This window comes from Scyliorhinus canicula, chromosome 10, assembly GCF_902713615.1.
Source record: "Scyliorhinus canicula chromosome 10, sScyCan1.1, whole genome shotgun sequence".
Lineage (NCBI taxonomy): Eukaryota > Metazoa > Chordata > Chondrichthyes > Carcharhiniformes > Scyliorhinidae > Scyliorhinus > Scyliorhinus canicula.
Window position 1 is genome coordinate 68,457,221 of NC_052155.1, and position 25,453 is coordinate 68,482,673.

The following is a 25,453-nucleotide window of genomic DNA, read 5'->3' on the forward strand; positions in this document are numbered from 1 at the left end:
CAGGACATTTCACAAGAATACCAATGTAAAAGTAAAAAAAAAACAAGTTTGCTAATTTGTTAGCAAGAGGACTCTGATTGCTAGAGGCACTGCCATGGAGAATGCACCAGTTGATTGTGACTGAGAGTTAACTGCTAAGTGTCGTTAGAAATTTAAACCAGGCAGCTTAAACCTGACTGGTCAAGGGAATGCTTCAACAAGTGGTTGTCACTTATTTTGCCTAGCTGAAACAGGTGCAATGTGTGCACATGTTCTTTCTGTCTTCAAAGAACAGGACCCCGTGTATTAATATATGTAGCTTCCAGCACATGCAAATATGCCACAGAGTCCAACTGACAATCTTAAATTGGTTGTCAGCGTAATGCAAATGGTTGTTTTCCCTTCATATTGCTATTCTTCAGAACTATCTTGATGAGTGCAAGATGCAAGATGATTGTATTTCTGTACAGCTCTGTACAGTTCTGTAGTGCCAAACAATTACTTTTTAAAAAACTACGTGTGACTGTACCATATTGCAGGTCTGGGCTGCAGGTGAAAACGTTTTTTTTTTTTAAATGGACAATCTTGTTTATTGAAAACAGGAGGTGCAATTGGGGCTGCAAATTGTAGCCTGTCCAGCCTTATGTCGGAGACGGTTAAGACATAAAATCTATGTACCCAGCTCCCTTGAATGGTTCGGGCACTAGTCATTCTGCCTCTCATGTTGTTTTCTGCTCCTAACACTACCAGTGAGCTCTGCATATAGTAAGAGGTCCCAGCAGTGTTGTTAGTCAATCATATGGAACATTCAGCCTGCTCTCGCTTAAAGGCAGGCTGTCTCTTAAAAGGGAAGCTCGATAAAAGATTCACTGCAATGAAAATTATTGCAAACTGTACACCAGAAAGATCCAAATAGTGCCAGATGTGGATTTGGAAGTATTAATGATGCAGGTGAACTGAACATGAAGGGGGCGGGGGGGCACCATGGTTCGACAGAAGACCGTTTAGAGCTACCCTCGAAAGTGAGATTTTAAAAATTCTTTCATGTGATGAGTGTGTCATTGAAAAGGCTTTGTTGCCCAACTCTAATTGCCCTTGAGCTGAGTGATTTGTTCAGTCATTTCAGAGGGCACTTAAGAGTCAACCACACTGCTTTGAGTCTGGAGTCACATGTACGCCAGACCAGATAAGGATGGAAAATTTCCTCTCTAAAGGACAGTAATGAACCAGATAGGTTTTTACAATAATCAATTGTAATTTCATGGATACCATTTCTGGGACTAGCTTTCAATTCCAGGTTTTACTCATTGAATTTAAATTCAACCAGCTGTCATGGTGACATAGAGGGCTAACCTGGGCCTCTGGATTACTAATCCAGTGGCATGCCACTGTCTCCATCCAATAGGAGTAGATGGCCAGCAAGGGCAACTTCCAGAGTCTGGACTTGTGGGCAAGACAGCACTGCCACCATCAGCTTAATGACCAATATCTGTGAATGCAATTTCACATGACATCCCTACCAACCACATAACAGCCTCCCATGTTGCTCAATGCACACATCCTCATCATCCATCCAGCAGCACTCCCTGACACTCTCGATGTTCGTTCCGAATCCTCATATTCCAAGTCACTCTCACACACCGACCAACATTGCCAGCCACACATCCATCTCTGACTGCCTCCACAAATCTCCAGCTATACAGTCAAGACAGAAAATAACCACTGGGTAGTTTTGTGATGGACCACACCATTTAGGCATTAGATGACTAATATAGGCACTCTAGTGCAACATTAATCAACTGCATTTAGAAATCGGAGATATTTATTCAATTACCTCTGCAGCTTGGTGCTGCAGTCTTTGCGACTCTGTCTTCAACCTTGTTTCTTCAAGAGATTGCAGCATCTTGCGTTGATCTTCCTCAGTAGTCTTTAACTTTCTTAGCTCCTCTGTAAGAATCCCTATTTTTTTTTTTAACTCTGCAACATAAGCTTGTAATTGGCTTTTAGCTTCTTTCTCTTTCATAAGTAGCTCTTTCAACCTGCAAATTATATGAAACACAGAAATTGGAATTGAAAATCAAGTAGGCAATTGAGTACATCAAAGTCAAACAAATATGAAGAAAAGAAAATCACTGCAGAATCTGAAACCAAAAGAGAAAATGCTGGAAAATCTCAGCAGGTCTGGCAGCATCTGTAGGGTTTGAGTCCAGCTAACGTTTCAAGTCCAGATGATCCTTTGTCAAAGCAAATATGAAGGTTGCATATATAGAATTGGAATGAATTGGCCAAAGCAATAGCATAATGCTATTGTACGGAAGTGTATAAAAAGATGATTAAATAAAGCTGACCATTTTGAAGACTGCTTATTTGCACATGTAATAATAATTATCTATTGAAAGCATTCTCCAAATAATGAGCACTGATCATGTTCACACACATATTAAACAAAATTAATTTATTGCATCTTACTAAGGTCAACCTATATTTATTTAGAAATTCGTCAGTGGCATTTTCCAAAAAAGAGGACCAAACTTATATATGAATGTAAAGGAGTTTCATTCACACCTTATATTTGGAACAATGTACACATGTTAATTGGATTAATGAGGTATTTTTAAACAATAATGACGTTGTTAATCAATAAGTTAATAATGCCGTGTTGTGTTGGCAGGATGTTAAATGAGTTGAAAGTCAAATAACTTATTTGAGCTCCGTCTCTGCAGAATACAAACTATTTTGAAAGCAGCATGACTGATCAAAGTAACAAATCAAAAAATTGTTGCGAGTTCATAAATAAAACTAACTGCTATATTTCACTATTAGTGGTGAATGTCAATCTTAGGATTTAAAAATCTTAACTGTTCCCAATGCAGTCAGGCAAATTCAAACTTATCATTTCATTACTTACTAATTGTGACATATACAAAATTGCTATATTTTATCTTTGTTGCAGTGATGTTATTAAAAAGATGGGCTTAAGATGCATACAGCCAGTATGTCTGCTAAAGCTATGATCAAGATGTTGTGAAAGTGAGGTAATTCTTCATTTGCATGGGGACTGTTCAGTAGATAGATTTGAGAAACATTTACCTGTTTACAGATAACTGACTAATGGAATATTGTTTTGGTTTATAGGTCCCTGGGGTGTAAATAATTCATGAGGGGCATTAGGTTTTCTCCTGACTAAACCAATCATGGGAGGAAACAGAATGTCTTATGCTTTGGGTGCGGATGGTACAATGAGAGTAGTTTAAATTTGCGATAGGATTTTAGTCGGACAAGTGTCTTTCAGTTTCCTCCTGAAACGTTGTCGCCAAGGTTTCTCACAGAAGAAAGCCAGTAACTTTATTTATAAATGGTATTTGAACAATCGGTTTGTTTAATTGGAACATTTAGTGGCAGATTTAGGAAGTAAGCTAGAATTCCTTCTTTGATTTAAGAACTGTTAAGCTATTTCTTTGTTGTTAATATGGTTAATTCTGTGTTTAATTTAAAGTTTGTTTTAACATAAAAGATAACAATTGGTCAGTGTTATCACTCATGTTGTGCAGTCACCTTTCCTCACAGTTTTACAAATTGTCAATAATTGGGTTCTCATCTGGGATCCTAACACTAATACCAAAAGAAACGTAAAAAGCATAATTTAATGGGGAAGCCAAAATAAATATTTGACGGCTAGAGGAAATTATTTATCTTAACCCTGTCTCCCAAATGCACCATGAAATAGGCTGGTTCATTGACTATGACTTTGGCGACAAGATACAGTGGAGTCAATTCTGAAGCATTAAATGAAAATATTTTGAAAGCTGTTCATACTCAGTCAAAATGAAAGCATGATACAAAAATGTGTGAATTCTGATAAGTTCTTACTAAACAATACTGGATTTTCAATGATTGAAGAACACTAGAATTATATATTCCTCAACATCCACAAAGCCGATATCACCATCAAACAGCATTTGCATTGGAACCAAAAATGATACTGCTTGTATCAATGAAGAAAATAAGAAAGCCAGATAGGCTCATTATTAATACTTGGAATTAGAACTATAATATGTAAAATAACGTAGAATGATCTGATCCAAACCCAAGTGGATTAGAAGAAAAATTATTAAACTACAGGAGCAGCAGCTACCGAGAACACTTGTGAATTACTGTTTGTTCATGCCAGCACTTGCAGATACTGCAAATGAATTAACTTCAGCTGGTTCGCTTCTGCTACTTTTGTTATCTACACACACATTTGGCACGACAGGAAAACATACCACACAGCTGATGAGTAACAGAATTATGTTTTGTAGGAGATGGTGTTGTCATTCTTTTGCAGATATTCCTGTGTTTTCTGTGCTGCACGATATAATGCAAATCCTTGAATTGACAAATGCCTTGTCCCTTCATATATATTGTGTGCGTGTGGGGGAGGTGATGCTGCATGATATACAAATGTTAAAATAAGGCTAGTTTGGGAAACAATGTTTGGCAATAAACCTTTGAAGATATTTGAAGGCCATTTGTCACAACATTTACAATTTTAGCACATATTTCCTGTTCTTAGTGAAAATAACATACTTGATACTTACCTTGAAATCTACAATCTACGTGTATGCAAACTATTTGACATTTTAGACATTCTGATTTACAGCATTTAAAAAAGGGAAGTCAAATCATCTGGTGAAAGATTGCTCTACGTGAACTACAAAAGATCTAGGTCATTGTCCAGGTCCTTAGATATTATCCTTATATTCTACATTGAAGCCGGTCATAAAATGAGATAAATGTAATTTTCTTTGCTCACATACATATTATGAGCTTATGAGCAAGCTACAAAGACTACAAGTGGAATGAAAATACCTGACAAAATTATTTTTCTTGATATTCAGTAAATCAGCAAAACAGGAGCCATTTGTAAGACGTTACTGTGTTGCAAGCACTTGTTTCTATATATCCCTTTTAGTTGAACGTAGGAGTCAGCATTGTATGGTTAAAATTTTCATTAACCCACGAAGATGCTATCATCAGGGTCAGCCCACTGAAAGTCACCATAGTCCCCGAGGACCATAGGCTGCTCTCCCCTTTTGAGAGAAAGCTGACTGATGGTGGTTTAACCAGCAGGTCACCACACTTCAGGAGAGGAGCAAAGTTGAGAGGGTGGGGCCTTCATAAACACCCTCAGCTGGTAAAGGGAATTGAACCCGCGTTGGTGGCATCACCCACATCACGAACCAGCCACCCCGTCAACTGAACTAACTGACCTCCAATGTACTACACAAAATAATCTAACAGCTTTTTAAACATACCTGAATTACTAATATTTTGCCTTAAAATGTCTACATTTATTTTATGAGCTATAAAACGAAATGCTTTGTGGAAAGAGATCATTTAGAATTAATTTCAAAAGCAGTCCTTCTCTATAATCTGAAATAATCATAGGCTTTCTATTGGATTTAGGGTGAGCATTATTTTTAATTGGCAAAGAATTGAACTAATTTGAAATGGCAGACATGACAGTACACCAAAAACTTTAAGTTATAAAGTTTCAAATTCAGTGCCTCACAACCAGTACAATATAATGTCTGATGGGAGGGGCAGTTAGAGAAAGCTTTTGCCTGCTGCCAACCTCACTATTCATCTTCCATTATTCCAGAATCCCCACTACAACATTTCTAGTACTCTTGCATGCTCTCCGCCCAAGTTTTGTACACTGGCACTGCTAACCCAGTGCTCCTACATTTCAAGACCATTATCCTAACACTACCACAATCCAGCATCCAAGCCTTTCTTCACTCCCAACATATCATTCAATGGTCCTATTCCCTGACTCAATGGGCGCAATTCTCCGCTCCCACGCCAGGTGGGAGAATAGGGAGGGCCGCTCTGGCACCCCCCGCGATTCTCTCATCCCCCCCAAAATGGCATGTCACGTTTTGCGACACGGCGGCTCGCGATTCTCCGACCCGGATGGGCCGAGCAGCCTGCCATTCACGACGGCGGCAACCACACCTGGTCGCTGCCGTCGTGAACATGGCGCCAGATGCTCGTTTGGGGCTTGTGGGGGTCGGAGAGGGGAGTGAGCACCACTACCGTGCTCGGGAGGGGACTGGCCCGCGATCGGTGCCCACCAATTGTCGGGCCAGCGTCTCAATGGGACGCACTCGTTCCCCTCCGCCGCCCCGCAACATCAAGCCGCCACGTCTTGCGGGGCAGCGGAGGGGGAAGACGGCAACCGCGCATGTGCGGGTTGGCGCCGGCCAACCTGCGCATGCGCGGCTGACATTATTAGGCGCGTCGGCCGCGTCATTCTCAGCGCGCTGGGCCTTGACGCCAGCGGGGGGAGAATAGGGGGCCAGGAGCGGCCTCCGACGCCGTCGTGAACCTCTCCGGGTTTCACAACGGCATCAGGCCTGGCGGAGAATTCCACCCCATGACTCACTCCCCCACACTTCCAGATCACATCATCCCTCCACTCTGACACACCTATCTGCACTGTTTCCAGATCTTTGGCCCATCCTTCACACACAAAAAATTCCTTTCCCTCAGTGCCACAAAATGCCTTTTACTGACCCTTTAATTCAGCATCCCATGTACCCTGAACAAAGAAAGCCAAATCATGGGAAGGACACAGAACAGAAAGAGGACAAAAGTGCAAATGGAGAAGATATGACATTCTGTATTAACATGGACAGGGTATTTTTTTGTTTGCCATTTCGAAATGTGAAAATATTAATTGCTGAAATATTTAATTCCATCCCCACAACATCCACAGAAACAATAAAGGAAGGCGGGTGCATGAGCATGGACGCACTGACTGCGTAAGGGAGACTAACTCCCTCGGGATGGTACTAGATTTAAAGTGGAGGTAAACTATATTTCCCAGACACTTCCACTTGCGACTGAATTGTTCAACTGAAGCAGTGAGGGACATTATCAATCAATGCAAAATGGGGTCCAATGGCATTCAAAGGACCCCAATTCTATTGTAACTGCAGAGCAGGAGAACTCAGCCTCTGTAAGAATAAAGTGGTTATCTACCACTTCAACCTGCCAACCCCTCTGCAATTTAATTGTCCTTCCACCACAGAGCAAAGATTAGGAAATTACTGCCTGAAGAATGACAGGCCTAAATCTATCCAACATATTTTTCACTAAAAATCTTTGTTATTCATCTCACAAAACAATATAATGTACCAAAGCATTCTAACAGACTGCATTTATAATGCAAAATACATTCAAGTATTCAGCCATTCATTTCGACCATAATTGATTGTCGTTAATCTCCATTTATCCTCCTTTGTTTCATTCCCTGACCTGAATCAAAACCGATGGGGTCTTGACTTTTGCTCCCGAGGTGATTACGCACCCACCAACTTTTGCCCTTGCACTTTCCATGTCAAGTCATCTAGTATCCACCATGGGCAGAACTCAGGAGCCATGCGGAGATGAAATAAATACCTAAAGATCTACTACAGACTTAACAACCTAAAAAAAATACTAAATCCCTCATAAAAACAAACATTTGTATTCATACCTGCATAGTAAAGACAGCTAATCCTTTAATAACCACTTGAGCTGTGAATCAAGCTGTAAACATATAGACACCCACTGTGATACTGATAGGTTGTGGAAAGCATGTCAATGCTGAGTAATGATAGAACTAAGGCTTATGTCAACAAACGGCTATTGAAACAGCTAGAACATATTTTTTTCAACTCGCACACAGGCTTTTTCCCATTTTTAAAGGGATGGCCATTTAAGTAACTTGACAACTGCCAGTTCTTTGTACTTGATCTACCATTCATGAGCATTTATGAATTATCAAAAACTCATAACTGTCTGAACTCAGCACTGTGTCTAAGTGGCAAAATGGCACTACTGTGTTGGGGTTCTCTACAAGTGGGTTCCCCTACCCATGGTGAAAATGTTTTCTGCCAGATATGGTTAGGGATTTCCAAATCCGGGGTCCATCGACCTTTGTGAATACATCTTGGGTTCTTTAGGACTCTGCAAAAATCCATGCCTTGATCTGTCTTGAAAATGTCACTTGCCAGCATGCAGTTTTACAAAAAATATATTTTAAATTATTTTACGGGAGGTTAGGCTTCTTGAATGTTGTTGGAGCTGCACTCATCTAGACAAGAGGCGAGTACTTCATTACACCCCTGACTTGTGCCTTGTAGATGGTGAACAGGCTTTTGGGGTCTGGAGGTGAGTTACTTCCCGTAGGATTTCTAGACTTTGACTTGCCCTGTAACCACAGTATTAATGTGGCTAGTCCAGTTCAGTTTCTGATCAATGGTAACCCCCAGGACGTTGATTGTGGGGGATTCCGTGATGGTAATGCCATTGAATGTCAAGGAACAGTGGTTAGATCCTCTCTTGTAGGAGATGGTGATTGCCTGGCACTTGTGCGGTGCAAATGTAACTTGCCACTTGTCAGCCCAAGACTGCATTTTGTCCAGGTCTTGCTGTATTTGGACATGGACGGCTTCATTATGAGTTGCAAATGGTGCTGAATATTGTGCTGCCATCCGCAAACATCCCCACTTCTGACCTTATGATGGAAGGGAGGTCATTGATGAAGCAGCCGAAGGTGGTTGGGCCTAGGACACTACTCTGAGGAACTCTTGCAGTGATATCCTGGAGCTGAGATGATTGACCTCCAACCACCACAACCATCTTCCTTTGTGCCAGGTATGACACCAACCAGTGGAGCGTTTTCCCCCCCGATTCCCATTGACTCCAGTTTTTCTCGGGCTTCTTGATGAGGATAGGTTCCCAATTTGACCAATCCTTTATGTTTCATGACACCTGAATGGCATAGCTCTCATTTTAAGATTGATCCCTCTTGTTCTAGATTTCACCCACCAAAGAAATTTGATTCTCTGCATATGCCTTTTTAACACTATGATTAAAACACTCCTCAACATTCTAAACTCAAAGCAGGTTATGCAACCTGTTCTCAGAAGTTAATCTTTTAAACCCTTCAAAGGGGGCTAACCACCAGCTTCTCTAGGGTAATTAGGGATGGGCAACAAATGCTGGCCCTACCAGCAATGCTCATATCCTGTGAATGAATAAAAGAAAACAGAAAGCTGCACCCCAAATGGAATCTGGCTAAGGCGCTGTACAAGTGTAGTATAATTTCCTCGCCTTTGAACTCTATCAGCCATGGATCTGTCCGCTCACTTTAAAAAAAAAATTTAGAGTGCCCAATTAATTTTTTCCAATTAAGGGGCAATTTAGCGTGGCTAATCCACCTACTCTACACATCTTTGGCTTGTGGGGGCGAACCCCACGCAAGCACGGGCCGAATGTGCAAACTCCACACGGACAGTGGCCCTGAGCCGGGATTGAACCTGGTGCCGTGAGGCAGCAGTGCTAACCACTGCGCCACAGTCCTGCCTCTTACACTCACTTAATCTATGTCCCTTTGTAGCTTCCTGCTCCTCTTCACAATATTCTGTATCTCCAAAGTTACCCGACACCTGCAAATTTGACTAAGTAATTCTCTAATCCTTCATCCAAGTCATTTATATTTATGGTGAAAACCAGCACAAATCCAAAATTACTTACTTCATGAGAGAATGACACGTTCTCCCTACTCTAACTCCTACCTCCCACTAATTACCAACCCATGCCATAAGGTTGCTACCAATTCCATGCAGTTACAGAACTTCAGCAAATATGGAAATCTATCGAGACAGCATTCATAGATATTCCTCTATATACCATACTAGTAACTGGTGACCTCCACAAATCAGTTCAGATTTTAACCTAGTATCCTGACTTTAACAACCACCACATGGGTTTTCTGACTTTTGTAAAACGCATCAAGGTCAACAAGGAGAGTATAGCATTGATTCATTGGCCGTATGAAAATGGTAGACTAAGAAGTCTTTAAAGAATGAATCTGCACAGCTGCTTCCCTGTCAATGTAAAAGGTTTGAGCTAACAGGACTTGTATGAGAGTGCATCTTCAATGCTTTAGAGGCGAGTTCCCACATTTTGGAAGCCATATCTGCTATCTTGGACTTTATTCACTTCAATCTGAACTTTTGTTGCAGTATGGGATACCTGCAGTTATAATCATGCAGTTTGACCATGAAACTCTAATGAGGAACAGGAGGAGCAGAAACACCAACTGGACCAGCTACCTTCTTCTTAGCCACGTGGCGCTTCATAGGTGAGAGGGGATGGACACCCCAGCTTGAAGGAGGTGTTAATCCTAGCCCAGGGCATATAGGCAGAAAATCCAGTTTTCTCAATATACATAGAGTAGATTTATGTGAATACATAAAAGCTTTGTGACCTTTGCAGATTTTATAGAACAAATCATCTTCCATACTCTGTTTGGTTTGTTAATGGAAGTTTATATGCTGTACACAAAACGCATATCTTCATTAATTGAAATGTTTTGGCTATAAAACTACATCCATCATTGATCAGAAAAGTCTAGAGAAGCACAATACTGTATAAATATAAATACCCTTTTCCCTCTGGCATTATAAAGTGAACAGTAAATATTCAGTCAGTTACGCCATCAGATTCATTGTTGTTATTTTTAAAAATTATTAACAATTGATAACCATAGTGAAATCCAGCTTTATAATTCCTGTAAATACAACAGTTTCAGCAAGATCAAATTTGCAATTTAGCAAACAGTCTTTGCACTGTAATTTTCATTATTTCATGGTCAACAGTAATATACAGAATTCAAATACAACTTGGTTATTATCAATGTATTTTAATCAGCAAACATTTTATTTCTAATTACTCATAAAAATGAACCTGCCACATTTTCAAATGGTTTCTCAGTAAGTTGTGATATTCCAGACATGTGCAAATTAATAACACTAATTTAGTGACATTTTAAATTATCTGCATCTTTGGTGAACACAAACATTGATACACCATTTTGAACTGGTTTCAGCAGAAGTAAAGGCAGGCAGCTCATTGCTGGAAACTGCTATAAGTACTATATTGTACACCAGTCGAGTCTAATAAAAGGAGGTGGTCCTTGGGAGGCAAGGGCCAACTTCAGAGGATCTGGCTGATGAAAGCTGTCAGACGTCCTGTCAACGATGTCAAGGAGAGATACAATAGAATTCACATCACTCTATTGGGAAGACCATTGGCTTGCTGAAAATCAGATTCGGATGCCTCGACAGATTTGGGGGCACCCTTCACTCTGCACCAGCAAGGGTTTTTTACAGAATGGTGATCTGTTGTGCCTTGCACAACATGCTGTTGGAGACTTGAATGAAGCGAAAGGACAAGGAAGCTGTCAACCGTTCCTTAACTTCTGGGGAACAGGAGGAAAAGGAAGAGGAATTGGAGAAAGAGCCCTCAATAAGGGGGCTTGAAACGTTTAACTTTTTCTGTTCATTGGGTGCATTTATGTAAAGAACACAAAAAGTTGGCATTCAGATCCACAAGCAATCAGGAAGGTAAATGGCATGTTGGTCTTTCTGGCAAGACGAATGGACTACAAGAACAAGGAATCTTGTTAAAATTGCATAGGGCTGGGCAGCATGGTGGCGCAGTGGTTAGCACTGCTCACTTTAGGCGCCGAGGACCCAGGTTTGATCCCAGCCTCGGGTCACTGTCCGTGTGGAGCTTGCACATTCTCCCGTGTCTGCGTGGCTCTCACCTCCACAACCCAAAAAGATGTGCGGGTAGATGGATTGGCCATGTTAAATAGCTCCTTAATTGGAAAAAAAATTGTTTCAGGTTATGGTGAGACCACACCTGGAGTCATGTGTATCGTCTTTTTCTAAGGAAGGATCTACTTGCCTTGAAGGCAGTGCAATGACGTTTCACTAGATTAATTCCTAGGATGAAAAACGGAGTAAATTAGACATTAGATAGAAACAACGGTGACCTCATTGAAACACGGTAGCATGGTGGTTAGCATAAATGCTTCACAGCTCCAGGGTCCAGGTTCGGTTCCCGGTTGGGTCACTGTCTGTGAGGAGTCTGCACGTCCTCCCCGTGTGTGCGTGGGTTTCCTCCGGGTGCTCCGGTTTCCTCCCACAGTCACAAAGATGTGCGGGTTAGGTGGATTGGCCGTGCTAAATTGCCCGTAGTGTCCTAAAAAGTAAGGTTAAGGGGGGGTTGTTGGGTTACGGGTATAGGGTGGGTTTGAGTAGGGTGATCATTGCTCGGCACAACATCGAGGGCCGAAGGGCCTGTTCTGTGCTGTACTGTTCTATGTTCTACAAGTCCCTGAAGGGGCTTGTCAGGTTAGACATTGAGTGGTTGCTTCTCCTGGCCAGAGAATCTTGGATATGGGATCACAGCATCAGGAAAAGAGGTGGATCATTTAAGCCAGAGAAGGGGAGAAATGTCTTCACTCAGAAGGTGTCAGCCTTTAGAATTCTTTACCCAAGAAGGTTTTGGATGCTCCATTGCTGAATATATTCAAGGCTAGGGCAGAGAGATTTTTGATCAAAGAAACCAAGGGATGTGGAGAGCAGGCAGCAACATGGCATTGAGGCAGAAGATCAGCCGTGATCGTACTGAATGAAGGAGCAGGCTCGAGGGTATGTATGATGTGTTCCTGCTCCTATATCTTACGTTCTAATTTGGCCACACCAGCTGCATATTTGGATGCTAAATTGGGAAATCACAATGCTGCAATGAAGAGGACTAGACAAGCAAAAATTTCTCATTCACTATTTCACAAATTAACCAACATTCACATAGTTTCAAATATTCAAATTAATGTCCTTTGTCGAACTATGTCTTTCTCTTCAGCTTCCCATCACTTCTACATATTACTACACCTGTGGCTTAATCAGAGTTAGAGGCAGGCTGCTCCTTCTCTTGTTCTGGCAACGGAGACATCCATGCTTAATGTCCTCTGAGATTTGAGATTCATGAGGGACCAATGGCTGCGCCTCCTGCACCTGTTTTGGAGAAATCAACCATCGGGGCAGGAAGCAGCCCTGTCCAAGAGGGATATAAGTGCAAGTGATGGGAAGTGGGAGCACCTTGAGAAGAGATCCCATTGCCACGTGCCTTTTCTCCATCCTCCCTCTTAAGGTCCACCTGCAGTTCCCCGCTAGCAGATAGCAGAATAGCGCACTGCTGCAGATCTCAAGCTTTCCAACTCTTGTGGCCATTAGTTTTTCTAGCGATAATGATTGTTTTTTTAAAATAAATTTAGAGTACCCAATTAATTTTTCCAATTAGAGCAATTTAGCGTGGCCAACCCACCTACCCTGTACATCTTTGAGTTGTGGGACGAAACCCACGCAAACACGGGGAGAATGTGCAAACTCCACATGGACAGTGACCCAGAGCCGGGATCGAACTTGAGACCTTGGCGGCGTGAGGCTGCAGTGCTACCCACTGCGCCACTGTACTGTCCTGATAATAATTTTTTTTTAAATCATTGTCTCTCTTTTACCTCCCCATTTTCTACTAGTCAGAGAATTTACAGTGCAGTAGGAGGCCACCCGGCCAATCAAGTCCACAGCGGCCCCTGAAAAGAGCACCCTACCCAAGTTCACACCTCCATCCCATCCCCGCAACCCAGTCACCCCACCCAATCTGGGTCCCCACAGCTGACTCACTTGCAGACACACACCTGCCCCCACGCCATGGATCTGATGTACCTAGTCTAAGTGGTATGTCTGTCGCCTGGAACAAAATGTCCAGGTAAACTTTGCCCTTCCTGATGCACCGCAATGCCTTAAACTTGGACTTGCGGCTCACCAAGTCCGAGCCAAAGTTCTTCCAAGTGTTGATCACATTGGTGTACATCTTTACCCACATACTGCAGCTGCAGCACATCACCTTCCCTGCCATTTTTATTGTGTTTTACTTAACTAATTAGGTTTAGAAATATCACTCTACAATTATGTGTAGTTTATTAAATAGCGTAACTAGTTAAGCTGTAAATTAATTATAATATTTAGATATCTCCCAAGTATCAATTTAAACTACTGCTCCAGTTTAGCAAGAGAAAATAAATGTGAAACATCATCAACCAATTACCTACCTGCTCACCTAATAGTGTCGATATGGACAGCTATGTTTTGCAGGACACAAATAAACATAGAACATAGAACAGTACAGCACAGGACAGGCCCTTCGGCCCTCGATGTTGTGCCGAGCCATGATCACCCTACTCAAACCCACGTATCCACCCTATACCCGTAACCCAACAACCCCCCACCCCCCCCTCCTCCCTTAACCTTACTTTTTAGGACACTACGGGCAATTTAACATGGCCAATCCACCTAACCCGCACATCTTTGGACTGTGGGAGGAAACCGGAGCACCCGGAGGAAACCCACGCACACACGGGGAGGACGTGCAGACTCCGCACAGACAGTGACCCAGCCGGGAATCGAACCTGGGACCCTGGAGCTGTGAAGCATTTATGCTAACCACCATGCTACCGTGCTGCCCCTAAAAATCCAGACAACAAAATATGATAACCATTAATTTCAATTTACAATCTTTTTACAATCTTGTAAACTACTGAAGTCTCTTGAATTGTCAGCTTGCAGAACAGATTTACCTTAGCACATATCGACTAAGTTTATACCTACAAATATAAAATTGAACCATCACTTCCAAAGAGTAGAGAAGTTTCAGCTGAGAACATCACGAGATGCAGGTATCATTACAATAGGCTCAGCAGCTATATTATCGAACTGACAAACGATGGAACGAGGGAAATGGGACAAGTTGCCCCTGGCCCTAGCAAATTCTATCCTGAGAGGGGTGGTTGGGTTGTTAGTGTTCAGCCACCAAAAAGTATGTCTCATGACATGTCAATGGCTTGGATAGGATGGACGTAGGGAAGTTGTTTCCATTAGCAGGGGAGACTAGGACGCGGGGGCACAGCCTTAGAATAAAAGGGAGTCACTTTAGAACAGAGATGAGGAGAAATTTCTTCAGCCAGAGAGTGGTAGGTCTGTGGAATTCATTGCCACAGAGGGCGGTGGAGGCCGGGACATTGAGTGTCTTTAAGACAGAAATTGATAAATTCTTGATTTCTCGAGGAATTAAGGGCTATGGTGAGAGAGCGGGTAAATGGAGTTGAAATCAACCATGATTGAATGGTGGAGTGGACTCGATGGGCCGAATGGCCTTACTTCCACTCCTATGTCTTATGGTCTTATGACAATATCAGTGCCTAGACAAATTACTGAAATTCAAAGAAAATACCATGTGCCTTACAATTTGGCATGTGCTGTGGCGAATTATAAATACATACTTAGATACACCACATTAGATGGGGACCAAACAAGAATGAGAGAGAGGACTTAAGATTGTACGGTAACGAGAATGACCGAACATTTGGGAAAAGCTAAAGTAAGTCGGACACTAAAATCTACTTAGTTTTTCACCCCTATAATTCTGTAACTGAATCAGCCCTACAACCCTCTGAAATATCCGCATTTCAATGCTGATTTTTGCGCATTCCTGATTTTCTTTATTCCATCGCTGTTGGCCACACTTTTACTTGCCTAGGCGCTAAACTCTAATTCCTTCCCTTCCACTTTTCTACCTTTTCTTTAAGATGCTGCTTAAAACTCACCCCTTATAATTTTTCCCTATGAAGCCCAAGACTGAGAACTAGTTAAACTTGCCTAGTTATACTAGTTTGCATGTAACCCAAGAGGCATGTGTGAGGGACCTGAACGTGATCTCAACTCACTTCGGCATTAGTTTACTCTACAGTTAGATAATTCATATGACTCTTAGTTACATTACCACTTTCCAGTGTTCACGAAACACTTTCGGATGCACTTAACTCAAACTGTATTACAATGCCACTGTAAATTTCTGAAAACAAATGGCAAGGGTTATTCAGGTACCTATCTGTGGTATGTACAGCCATCTCATGAAAATTCCTTTTCTCGTTAGCCTGATTTTGTAATTCCTTTGTATGGTCCATGAACTCTTTCACAGTTTGTTCTGCCTTCCATCTCATCTCTCGTTCTTGATCCAACTCTTGAATAAGTACCTAAAAGAAAAGTCAGCATGGCTGCTAGATTTATTCGGAAAATATTAATTGGAAGTCCGTCTGTTACAAAGAAAGAATAAACTTGAACATTCATTGCATACTTCATAACCTGAGAATTTCCAAAAGCACCTCAGTCAATTAAATAAGTGTAGGTAGACACAAGTGACAGAAAACTTGCATTGAGCAAGATCCCACAGGCAGCAAAGGAGGTTTATGACTAGTTGATTTGTCCTGCTGCGTAGTTGAAGGATGAATCTTGGCAAAAACATAATTCTTGCAGGTGGATGTCTTTTAATGTAATTCTCTCCACCAAGTCACAGGTCAGACTGCTTATTCAGCTAGTCAGTTCACAGAACATGGTTTTAAATTTCCGATCTTGCCGACGTAGGTTTGTTATGGGCCAGGGTTTAGAGAACCCAAAGTGTATCATGGAGTTCACCTGACCCACAACTTTTAATAGATTGTGGTTATGGGGAGCAGAAGGACCCACTTTACAGGTGCGATGCAACAGAGATCTAAAGTACCTTTAAAAACAAAACAATGTTTATTATATGGAGCCAGTTAACATTTATAAACACACACTAAACATCTTAACAACTATCAACAGCAATAATTCCCACAGATACAATATTCTATAAGTAACACTTCATAACTTTCCTAACATCAGTCCAAAAGACCCTTTTCAAAGAAAGACAGGTTTAAATTCTCTACAGAAACAGGTATTACTTTGAAATCGTCAAATGAGCTGAAAACAGTCTGTAGCTTGTAAAGAGAGGTCATTGTACAGCTGCTTGCTTTGCCTGCAACTATCCAACTCTGAAAACGAAACTAAAACACACACCAGCTTATTGCTCAAAGCGAAAGTAGAGTCACAGCTCAGCTCCAGCCACACACTGACATCACTGTAGCTATTTGATAAACATCCATTTCTTAAAGACACTCTCACATGACACCTCCCCCCAAGAAAAAAAACCCATCAAATTCAAGGTGGTTTCATTTTTCACCTTTTCACTTTCCTTTACGAAACATTGACAGTGAATATTTAACAAAACAAAACACACAAACATTTATAATAACATAGCCCATTTCAGTTCTTCTTCCTCCACCGAACCTGCTTCTTCTCATCAAATTTGTGACAAAGCATCGGCTATCACGTTTTCTCATCCTGCCACATGTATTATTTTTAAATGAAATGGCTGCAACAGCAAACTCCATCAAAACAGTCTTGCATTGTTATTTGGGAATCGCTCCAAAAATGTCAAGGGATTATGATCAGTATATATAATTGCATCAGACAGATTGCTGGTCACAAAATTTGAAAATGTTGCAAAGCCAGCACCAAGCTCAAAGTCTCCTTCTCAATCATTGAATACTTCTTCTGGTGAGAATTCAATTTCTTTGAAAAGTAACCAGTCCTTTGTCGTCTTCTTGTAGAAGTACTACACCTACGCCCACATCACTCGCATCAACAGCCACTTTGAATGGTTTTGTATAATTTTGGATGGCTAACATAGGAGCAGTGGTTAACACAGCCTTCAGGCAGTTAAATGCCTGTTGACTAAAGGCCTGTCCACTAAAATTTGCTACCCTTCCTTGGCAAGTCCGTCAGTGGAGCAACCACACTGCGAAAATTTGGCACAACTTTCCGGTAGAATCCACTCATGCCAAGAAATCGCATTATTTCCCTTTGTGTCAAGGGTATTGGGAACTCCCCAGTAACTTTGTTTTCACACCCCGTGGGACCATTCAACCCTGTCCGATTGTATGTCCCAGGAAAGTGACTTGGGTTTTTCCAAATTCACTTTTGGCTAGGTTTACCACCAAACCCGCCTCCTAAAGTCGATCAAGTAACTCCATCAGATGCTTTAAATGTTCCTTCCAGGTCTGACTGAAAATTACCAGATCATCGACGTATACCGCACAATTGGGTAATCATGAAACAACTTTCTTAGTTAACCGTGGAAATCTGGCTGGGGCATTTTTCATGCCAAATGGCATACCATCTGGAGTCACAAAAGCTGAAATCTCCTTCGCCCTTTCAGAAAACGGTACCTGCCAGTAACCTTTAAGTAAATCCAGTTTGGAAATAAAAGCCGATTGTTCCACTTTCCCAATGCAATCCTCCAAATGTGGGATAGGATAAGAGTCCGTTCTTGTAACTGCATTAACCTTTCTATAGTCCACACACAACCGTTGGGTACCGTCTGGTTTCGGTACCATCACTATGGGTGAGCTCCATTGGCTGCAACCCACTTCAACTGTGCCGGTTTTAAGCATACTTTCAATTTCCTTGTTAACCTGTGCCAATTTAAAAGGGTTAAGTCTATATGGATGTTGTTTGATTGGAACAGCATTTCCCACATCTACATCATGTATAGCCATTTTAGGACTTCCCAATTTATCTTCACAAACTTGCCCATGTGATATCCACAAACTTGCCCATGTGATTTCAATAACTCTTTCAGGTCAGTTGTTTTTCCTCTGATACGAACATCCTCATTTTCCAATGTAATTTGAGGGATGTCAAATTGAAAGTCATCTGGATTCAGTTCTTCACTTTGAATTAGAATCATTAAAACCTCCTCCTTTTTCTCTCCTTCCCTTTCAAAGTACCTTTTAAGCATATTTACATGACACACTCGGTGAGTTTTCCTTCTATCTGGCGTTCTTACCACATAAGTCACCTCACTTAATTTCCTTTCAATCTGATACGGTTCACAAAATCTAGTTTTTAAAGATTCACCTATCACTGGTAACAATACTAAAACTTTATCTCCACTGACAAAACTATGAACTTTGGATTTCTTGTCCGCTACGCTACCCATTTCATCACTTTTAGCGCAACTTTTAAATGTTGTCTAGCCAATTCCCCTGCTCTATTTAATCGTTCCCTAAAATTTGATACAAATCCAATAATGTAAGCTCCGGATGCTCACTCACAATTTTTCCTTAATCAATTTAAGTGGTCCTCTTACCTCATGACCAACAATTAGTTGACTCATTAGGTGCATCCCTAATTGCAAACAGTACAAATGGAATTCCTTTATCCCAATCCTCTGGATAATCGTGACAATAAGCCTTCAACATTGTCTTTAATGTCTGATGCCACCTTTCTAACGCGATTCTGGATGGTACGCAGTTGATTTAAATTGCTTTATTCCTAAGCTATCCATAACTTCTTTGAATAACCTTGAGGTAAAATTTGATCCTTGATCCGATATTATTTTTGTGGGTAGTCCATATCCAGTAAAGAATTTAAGTAACTCCTCCACAATCTTTTTAGCTGTAATATTATGTACTAGAATGGCCTCTGGAAACCTAGCAGACACATCCATTATAGTCAAAAGATATTGATTCCCACATTTTGTTTTAGCAAGCGGTCCTACGCAATTAATTAAGACCCTTGTAAAAGGTTCCTCAAATGCTGGAATGGATATTAAGGGTGCTGGTTTTATCACTGCTTGAGGTTTCCCTATCATTTGACGTGTGTGACATGATCCACAAAAACACTACATCTTTATGTAGGCCAGGCCAATAAAAGTGTTTTTGGAATTTAGCTGGAGTTTTCCTTACTCCCAAATGGCCTCCCACTGGTACCTCGTGCTACACAGCACCTCCTTTCTATACCCTACCAGAAATACCACTTGATAAACTTCTGCCCACTTTTCATCCGCCTGCATATGTAAAGGTCTCCATTCACTCATCAAGACATCATTTTTACGATAATAATATCCGTGTATGCTTTCTGATACATGTTTTATTTCTATATTGTTCTGTCGGAACTCCGCCAATTTTCCTGAACTAAAAATATCCGCCTCATCCTCCACCTGTTCTTGTTCTTTTCCAACCATCGTTTCTGATAATTTAACTTCAACTTTATCTTCACTCTTTGATTTCTCCTCTTGTCTTAACCTGTGACTTTGTGACCTTGTTACTACACAATCCGGAAAAATCCCAGGATATTCGTCCTTCAACACTTCAGTTGTCTGATTTTCCACTGGCTTATCAACCACAGTAGGCATCACTCCCACCTGCGATCCAGCTATATCATTACCCAAGATAAACTTTGGGCGTGATTCTCCCAAACCGGGAGAAATCGTAAGGCTGGCGTCAAACCCGGGCGGGTTTGACGCCAGCCCCCCCCTTCCCGACCGGGAACCGATTCTGGTCCCGGTCGGGGCTAGCAGCCCGACGCCGTAAGCTCCGGCATCACGGGCTTAACGAATTTCGTTAAGCCCGCTTGCCCGAGTTAGCGCCGGCTGACGCGTCATATGACGTCAGCCGCGCATGCGCGAATTGGAAGACTCCAACCCGCGCATGCGCGATGACGTCATCGCGTATTTGCGCGAAACCCGCGCATAGCGCGGCCGGGATGCCCCTCAGGCCGCCCCGCGAATGGATACTGCGGAGGCGGCGGAAGGACAAATAGTGCGCGGGCATCGGGCCCGCTGCCCGCGATCGGTGGGCACCGATCGCGGGCCCATGGCACCCTTGGCACGGCCGTGGTACTGCCGTGCCAATCGGTGCCATGGTTTATAAAACGCGAGTGTTTACGGCCATTTTAACGAACGGCCAGACCAGGTGTGTTTTGCCGTTCGTAAAACAGCCGTAAAGGGCTGGGAAACTCGGCCCATCGATCATGTGAGAAATCGCTGGCCGGCCGTAAAAAAACGGCGGCAGCGATTCGTATCGGGAGTCGGGGGGGGGGGGGGGGGGGGGGGGGGGGGGGGGGAGAATAGCGGGAGGGCGTCGGAACAGCGTGGCCGTAAAATTTTACGAGCCACGCTATTCTCCGCACCGTCGGGAGTGCGGAGAATCTCGCCCTGTATTCCTGGACAAGATAGTTTATCTTACCTTATATAGTGGAACACTACTCTTCTCACCTTGAATTCCACATATTACCACCTTTTCTGGCAATATTCTTCCCGAACTACATAACTCCTCATCTCTTACCATTAAAGCTCATGTATCTCTTAAAATTGTGACTTCTTTACCTACACCTTCTGGTACACGAGTAAACTTTACCGACACAAGTAAATTCTTTTAAGCGATCTAGCACCTTCGTATCAATAACCCTCTTGATCAGGCTGTACCATCTTTGCATCTCCTGCACCTCCTTCGCTTCACTTAGGCCTTCCTTACCACTTTAACAAACCCCACTGTCTTATCCTGTTTAACACATCAGCCTTCCCAGTGCTTTTCTTCAACCACCAACACTGTGACTTTACATGTCTAGTTTATTACAGTGAAAACATTTGAACTTTTTTAATGAGGTACACTCTCCTTATTATCTTCCATCAGATCTCCTTTACCTTTCCCACTTGAGTATTTCGCTTTTCCCCAGTTTCTATCCCTCACAGGCTGAAACTGATGTTGTAAACCAAGCTTTGATTGATGATATAATTCATAATCATCCTGCTATTTCTGCTACTAATCTCGCAGTTTAACCCTCTGCTCTTCCACATGAGTTCTCACTACATCAGGAATCGAATTTTTAAAACTCCTCCAAAAGTATATTTCTCTGAGAGCTTCGTAGGTTTGGTCTATTTTCAAAGCCCTTATCCACTATCAAAATTACTCTGTTTGATCCTTTCAAACTCCATGTATGTTTGACCAGGTTCTTTCCTTAATTTTCTAAACCTTTGTCTGTAGGCTTCAGGCTCGAGTCATGTGCACCTAAGACGGAGTTTTCACACCTCCTCATACGTCCCAGATACCTCCTCCAGTAGTGATGCAAACACTTACTAGCCCTACCTACCAGCTTTGTTTGAATCAGTAATACCTACATGTCCTGTGGCCATTTGATTTGTTTTAGCCACCTTCTCAAATGAAATGAAAAAGGCTTCTACCCTCCTTCTCATCAAACCTTGGCAGTGCTTGGATATATTTAAATAGATCCCCACCAAGCCTCCGACTGTGATGCTCTTTCTCTTTATCCTCATCACTATCCTCCAACTGTACGTTTTCCCTTTACATCCGCCAATTTAAACTGACTGTCACGTTTCATGGCCATTTTCTGAAGTCAAGCTCTCTCACATTTTTCCTTTCCACTCTTTTTCTTTTTCCCTGATCTGTATCTCCCTTTCTCTCTCTCTTTCTCTTTCCATTCTCTCCTTTTCTTTGTCCCTGGTTGCGTATTCAAGTGCTTAATTCTTTCTTATGTTCCAGTGTTTAATCTACAACTGAATTTTGGCATGTTCTAATGAGTCATACTGTATCTCAGGCAATTTTAAATACTCAGCTAGCACTGTAAAGTACCTCTTCTTTTCGTGTGCTGCAAGGTAACGTTAACTGCAATGATTTTGCCAAATCTAAAAGCCTTTTTTTAGCCTCTGCTATAAGGTATTGCGTGTGACCTTTGTTTAGAGAACCCCAAAGTGTACCATGGAGTTCACCTGACCCACAACTTTTAACAGATTGTGGTTATGGGGAGCACAAGGGCCCACTTTACAGGTGTGATGCAACAGATATCTAAAGTACATTTAAAAACAAAACAATGTTATTATATGAATCCAGTTAACATTTTATAAATACACACTAAATATCTTAACAACTATCAACACCAATAATCCCCACAGATACAATATTCTATAAGTAACTCTTCATAACTTTCCTAACAACATCCATAAGTCCAAAAGACCCTTTTCAAAGAAAGGACAGCCGGTTTAAATTACTACAGAAACAGGTATTACTTTGAAATCCTCAAATGAGCTGAAGACAGTCTGTAGCTTGTAGAGAGAGAGAGGTTATTATACAGCTGCTTGCTTTGCCTGCAGCAATCCAACCTGAAAACGAAACTAAAACACACAGACACACACCAGCTTTTGCTCAAAGCGAAAGTAAAAGCAGAGCCCAGCTCAGCTCCACCCACATACTGACATCACTGCAGCTATTTGATACACATCCATTTTTTAAAGGTACTCTCACATGACAGGTTTATTATTAACCTTCACCCAAAAACTTACTTGTAATCTTGCTGGAAACTGTCTGTTCTTCTGGGGCATAATCAACCTTGCTGGCACGTTTCTGCTGTTATTAGGACTCCGAGGTATATGTATTTCACTAACATGAGATTTTACTCTGATGCGGGGATTTTGGATCTATTCCCTTTTTACTAAATCGATTAGTTCATCTTTACACTCCTAAACACTCCCTACATTTTGAAAATGATAGCACTCGAGTTTGATTACCATCTGGGCAACAGAAGGGGCTTTGATATAATACATGCACCACCTGAAGAACACTTCATTAAGGGAGGCAATGGCACACTGGTATTGTCACTGGACTAGTAATCCCAATACCCTGGGCAATGCTCTAGGGATCCAGGTTCAATCCCGCCACTGCCGGTGTTGAAATTTGAATTGATTAAAAATCCGGAATTTAAAGTCGAACCATGGCCATGAAAGCACTGACGATTGTTGTACCCATCTGGCTTACTAAAGTCTTTTAGGAAACAAATCTGCCATCCTTACCTGCTGTGGCCTACATTTGACTCCAGATCCACAGCAATGTGGTTGACTCTTAAATGCCCTCATCTGAAGGACAATTAGGGATGGGCAATAAATGCTGACACAGCAATGCCCACATCCCATGAATAAATAAATAACAATTAACAATGCAATAATATTACATTACAACTTAGGTTATGTATTCCGAGAATGCTGACTGAATTGCAACTTTCCATAGTCTTACTGCGGAGTCAAACTAAGCTATGTTATTTTAAAATTACAGGATTGTAATTGGATTACATTTATATTTCTTCCATGGGTTGTAGCATGAACAAGAAGTATTATCTAATTTTATTTGAATAGTTTCAGTCCTTTGAAAAGCACTTTTATTTGTCTATTTTATAAAGCAGCATAGCTACTTTTGAAAATGACCGACTGAATTATTGAGAAATAGACATGTAAAGCTTGCTGTATTTGTGTACATCTACAGCCGTCAGTCAACAATCTTCACATAGAACCATATGCTCTAGTGTCTTTAGGTATGAAAGTAACAAGGTACTCCCAAAATCTATATAATTTAGGAGCAAAAAGCTGAACTTTATTTTGTATCTAATTAGATATACTTTTGTTTTAAAGGCATGCATTTATGCCTCTCAGACTCATTATTTGTGACCTTTGATTGGCATCTTGAGATACTCCTATTAAAGAAATGATTTGACCACATCTCAGATCTCTTCCAGCCATTTAACTAGAAAGAAACATAACTAAATTGGTGCTTCATCGTAACCTGTAGGCCAGAGATAAGGAGACATTTCTTCACACAAAGAGTGGTGAGCCTGTGGAATCCATTACCACAGGAAGTAGTTGATGCTAAAACTTTGAATATATTCAAGAGGCAGCTGGATATAGCACTTGGGGAGAATGGGATCAAAGGCTATGGGGAGAAAGCAGGATTAGGCTATTGAGTTGGATGATCAGCCATGATCGTGATGAATGACGGAGCAGGCCCGAAGGGCCAAAAGGCCTCCTCCTGCTCCTATCTTCTATGTATAGAGCTTAAGCTAGGAGAGTTTACTACCATTCAGTACTTCAGTGTAACAAACAAAAGTCTTTTTCCATGACCACCTGCCCAAAATCAAGTGTTCTTGAATAATTTATATTGTTAGCTATTCATTAATCAATTTAAAACAAGAACATTAATTTTTATTACCCTATATGTGGACTCCTCAGTCATACTTGTTTTCTTGCTGTCTTGCGATTTGTGTTGAGTTTTTTTGTATTATTGACATACTCCTGGGTGTGCGTCCCACTACTGCAAGCTCAGCAGATTCTACAGGTGAGCTGTTCGAGAACTCTTCACCTCTGGGTGGTTGTTAGAGGACTTTAGTTTTCGCATGCAAGGCTCTTTGTCCCTGAGTCAAAAGCAATGATGTGTGTTACATTTCATAACATTTGCAGTAAAGGTAGACATTCAGCACATATCTGCAATGGCTCTCTGCGCATTGTAGTAATAATCTGGGCCTAGGTTTAAGGCCGATTAAATTGGATATCTTAAATTAAAGAATTGGGCACTTTAAAAATCAGTCTGCAGAAGCCTGCAGAATCCGAATATACAGAACTCTAGACAAGCTGCCGGCGTCTGTCTGAAGCTGTCCCTGCATAACCCATCAAGTAATTATCATTGCTACTTGAGATTCACTGGCCTATTGTCCACAGTTCCTGATATCCCATCAACTGATAGTAACTCCTACTTAAGATGCATTGGCCTATTGTTCACAGTTCCTATAACCCATCAAGCAATCATCGCTCCTCCCAAGGCGGGCTCAGGTGCCCTGTCAACAGGTCAACAACCAGACCATTGGGCATTGAGATCCTGCCGCCTGAGACTCCATTGGCCGAAGGCCAAGGGCAGGTGGAGAAAGTTGGTGGGTGGGGGATAAAAAGTTCGGCATTTTCCACATATCTGGAGAGAAAGGACTGGAATCAAGAGACTCGAGGCAAAAGACTCGAGGCAAAAGGCTCGAGGCAAAAGACTCGAAGCTTG

The 25,453-nt window shown here is 41.7% G+C and overlaps 1 protein-coding gene across 1 annotated transcript in view; it reads right to left on the bottom strand.

Moving 5' to 3' along the window:
• lrrcc1 (leucine rich repeat and coiled-coil centrosomal protein 1) overlaps positions 1-25,453 on the bottom strand; it is a 173,503-nt gene that overhangs the window by 72,537 nt on the left and 75,513 nt on the right. Inside the window, 5 exon segments of the mRNA XM_038809142.1 lie at positions 1,814-2,018; positions 15,813-15,961; positions 24,620-24,676; positions 24,678-24,772; positions 24,775-24,821. Of these exon segments, the coding sequence (XP_038665070.1) occupies positions 1,814-2,018; positions 15,813-15,961; positions 24,620-24,676; positions 24,678-24,772; positions 24,775-24,821 (553 nt within the window).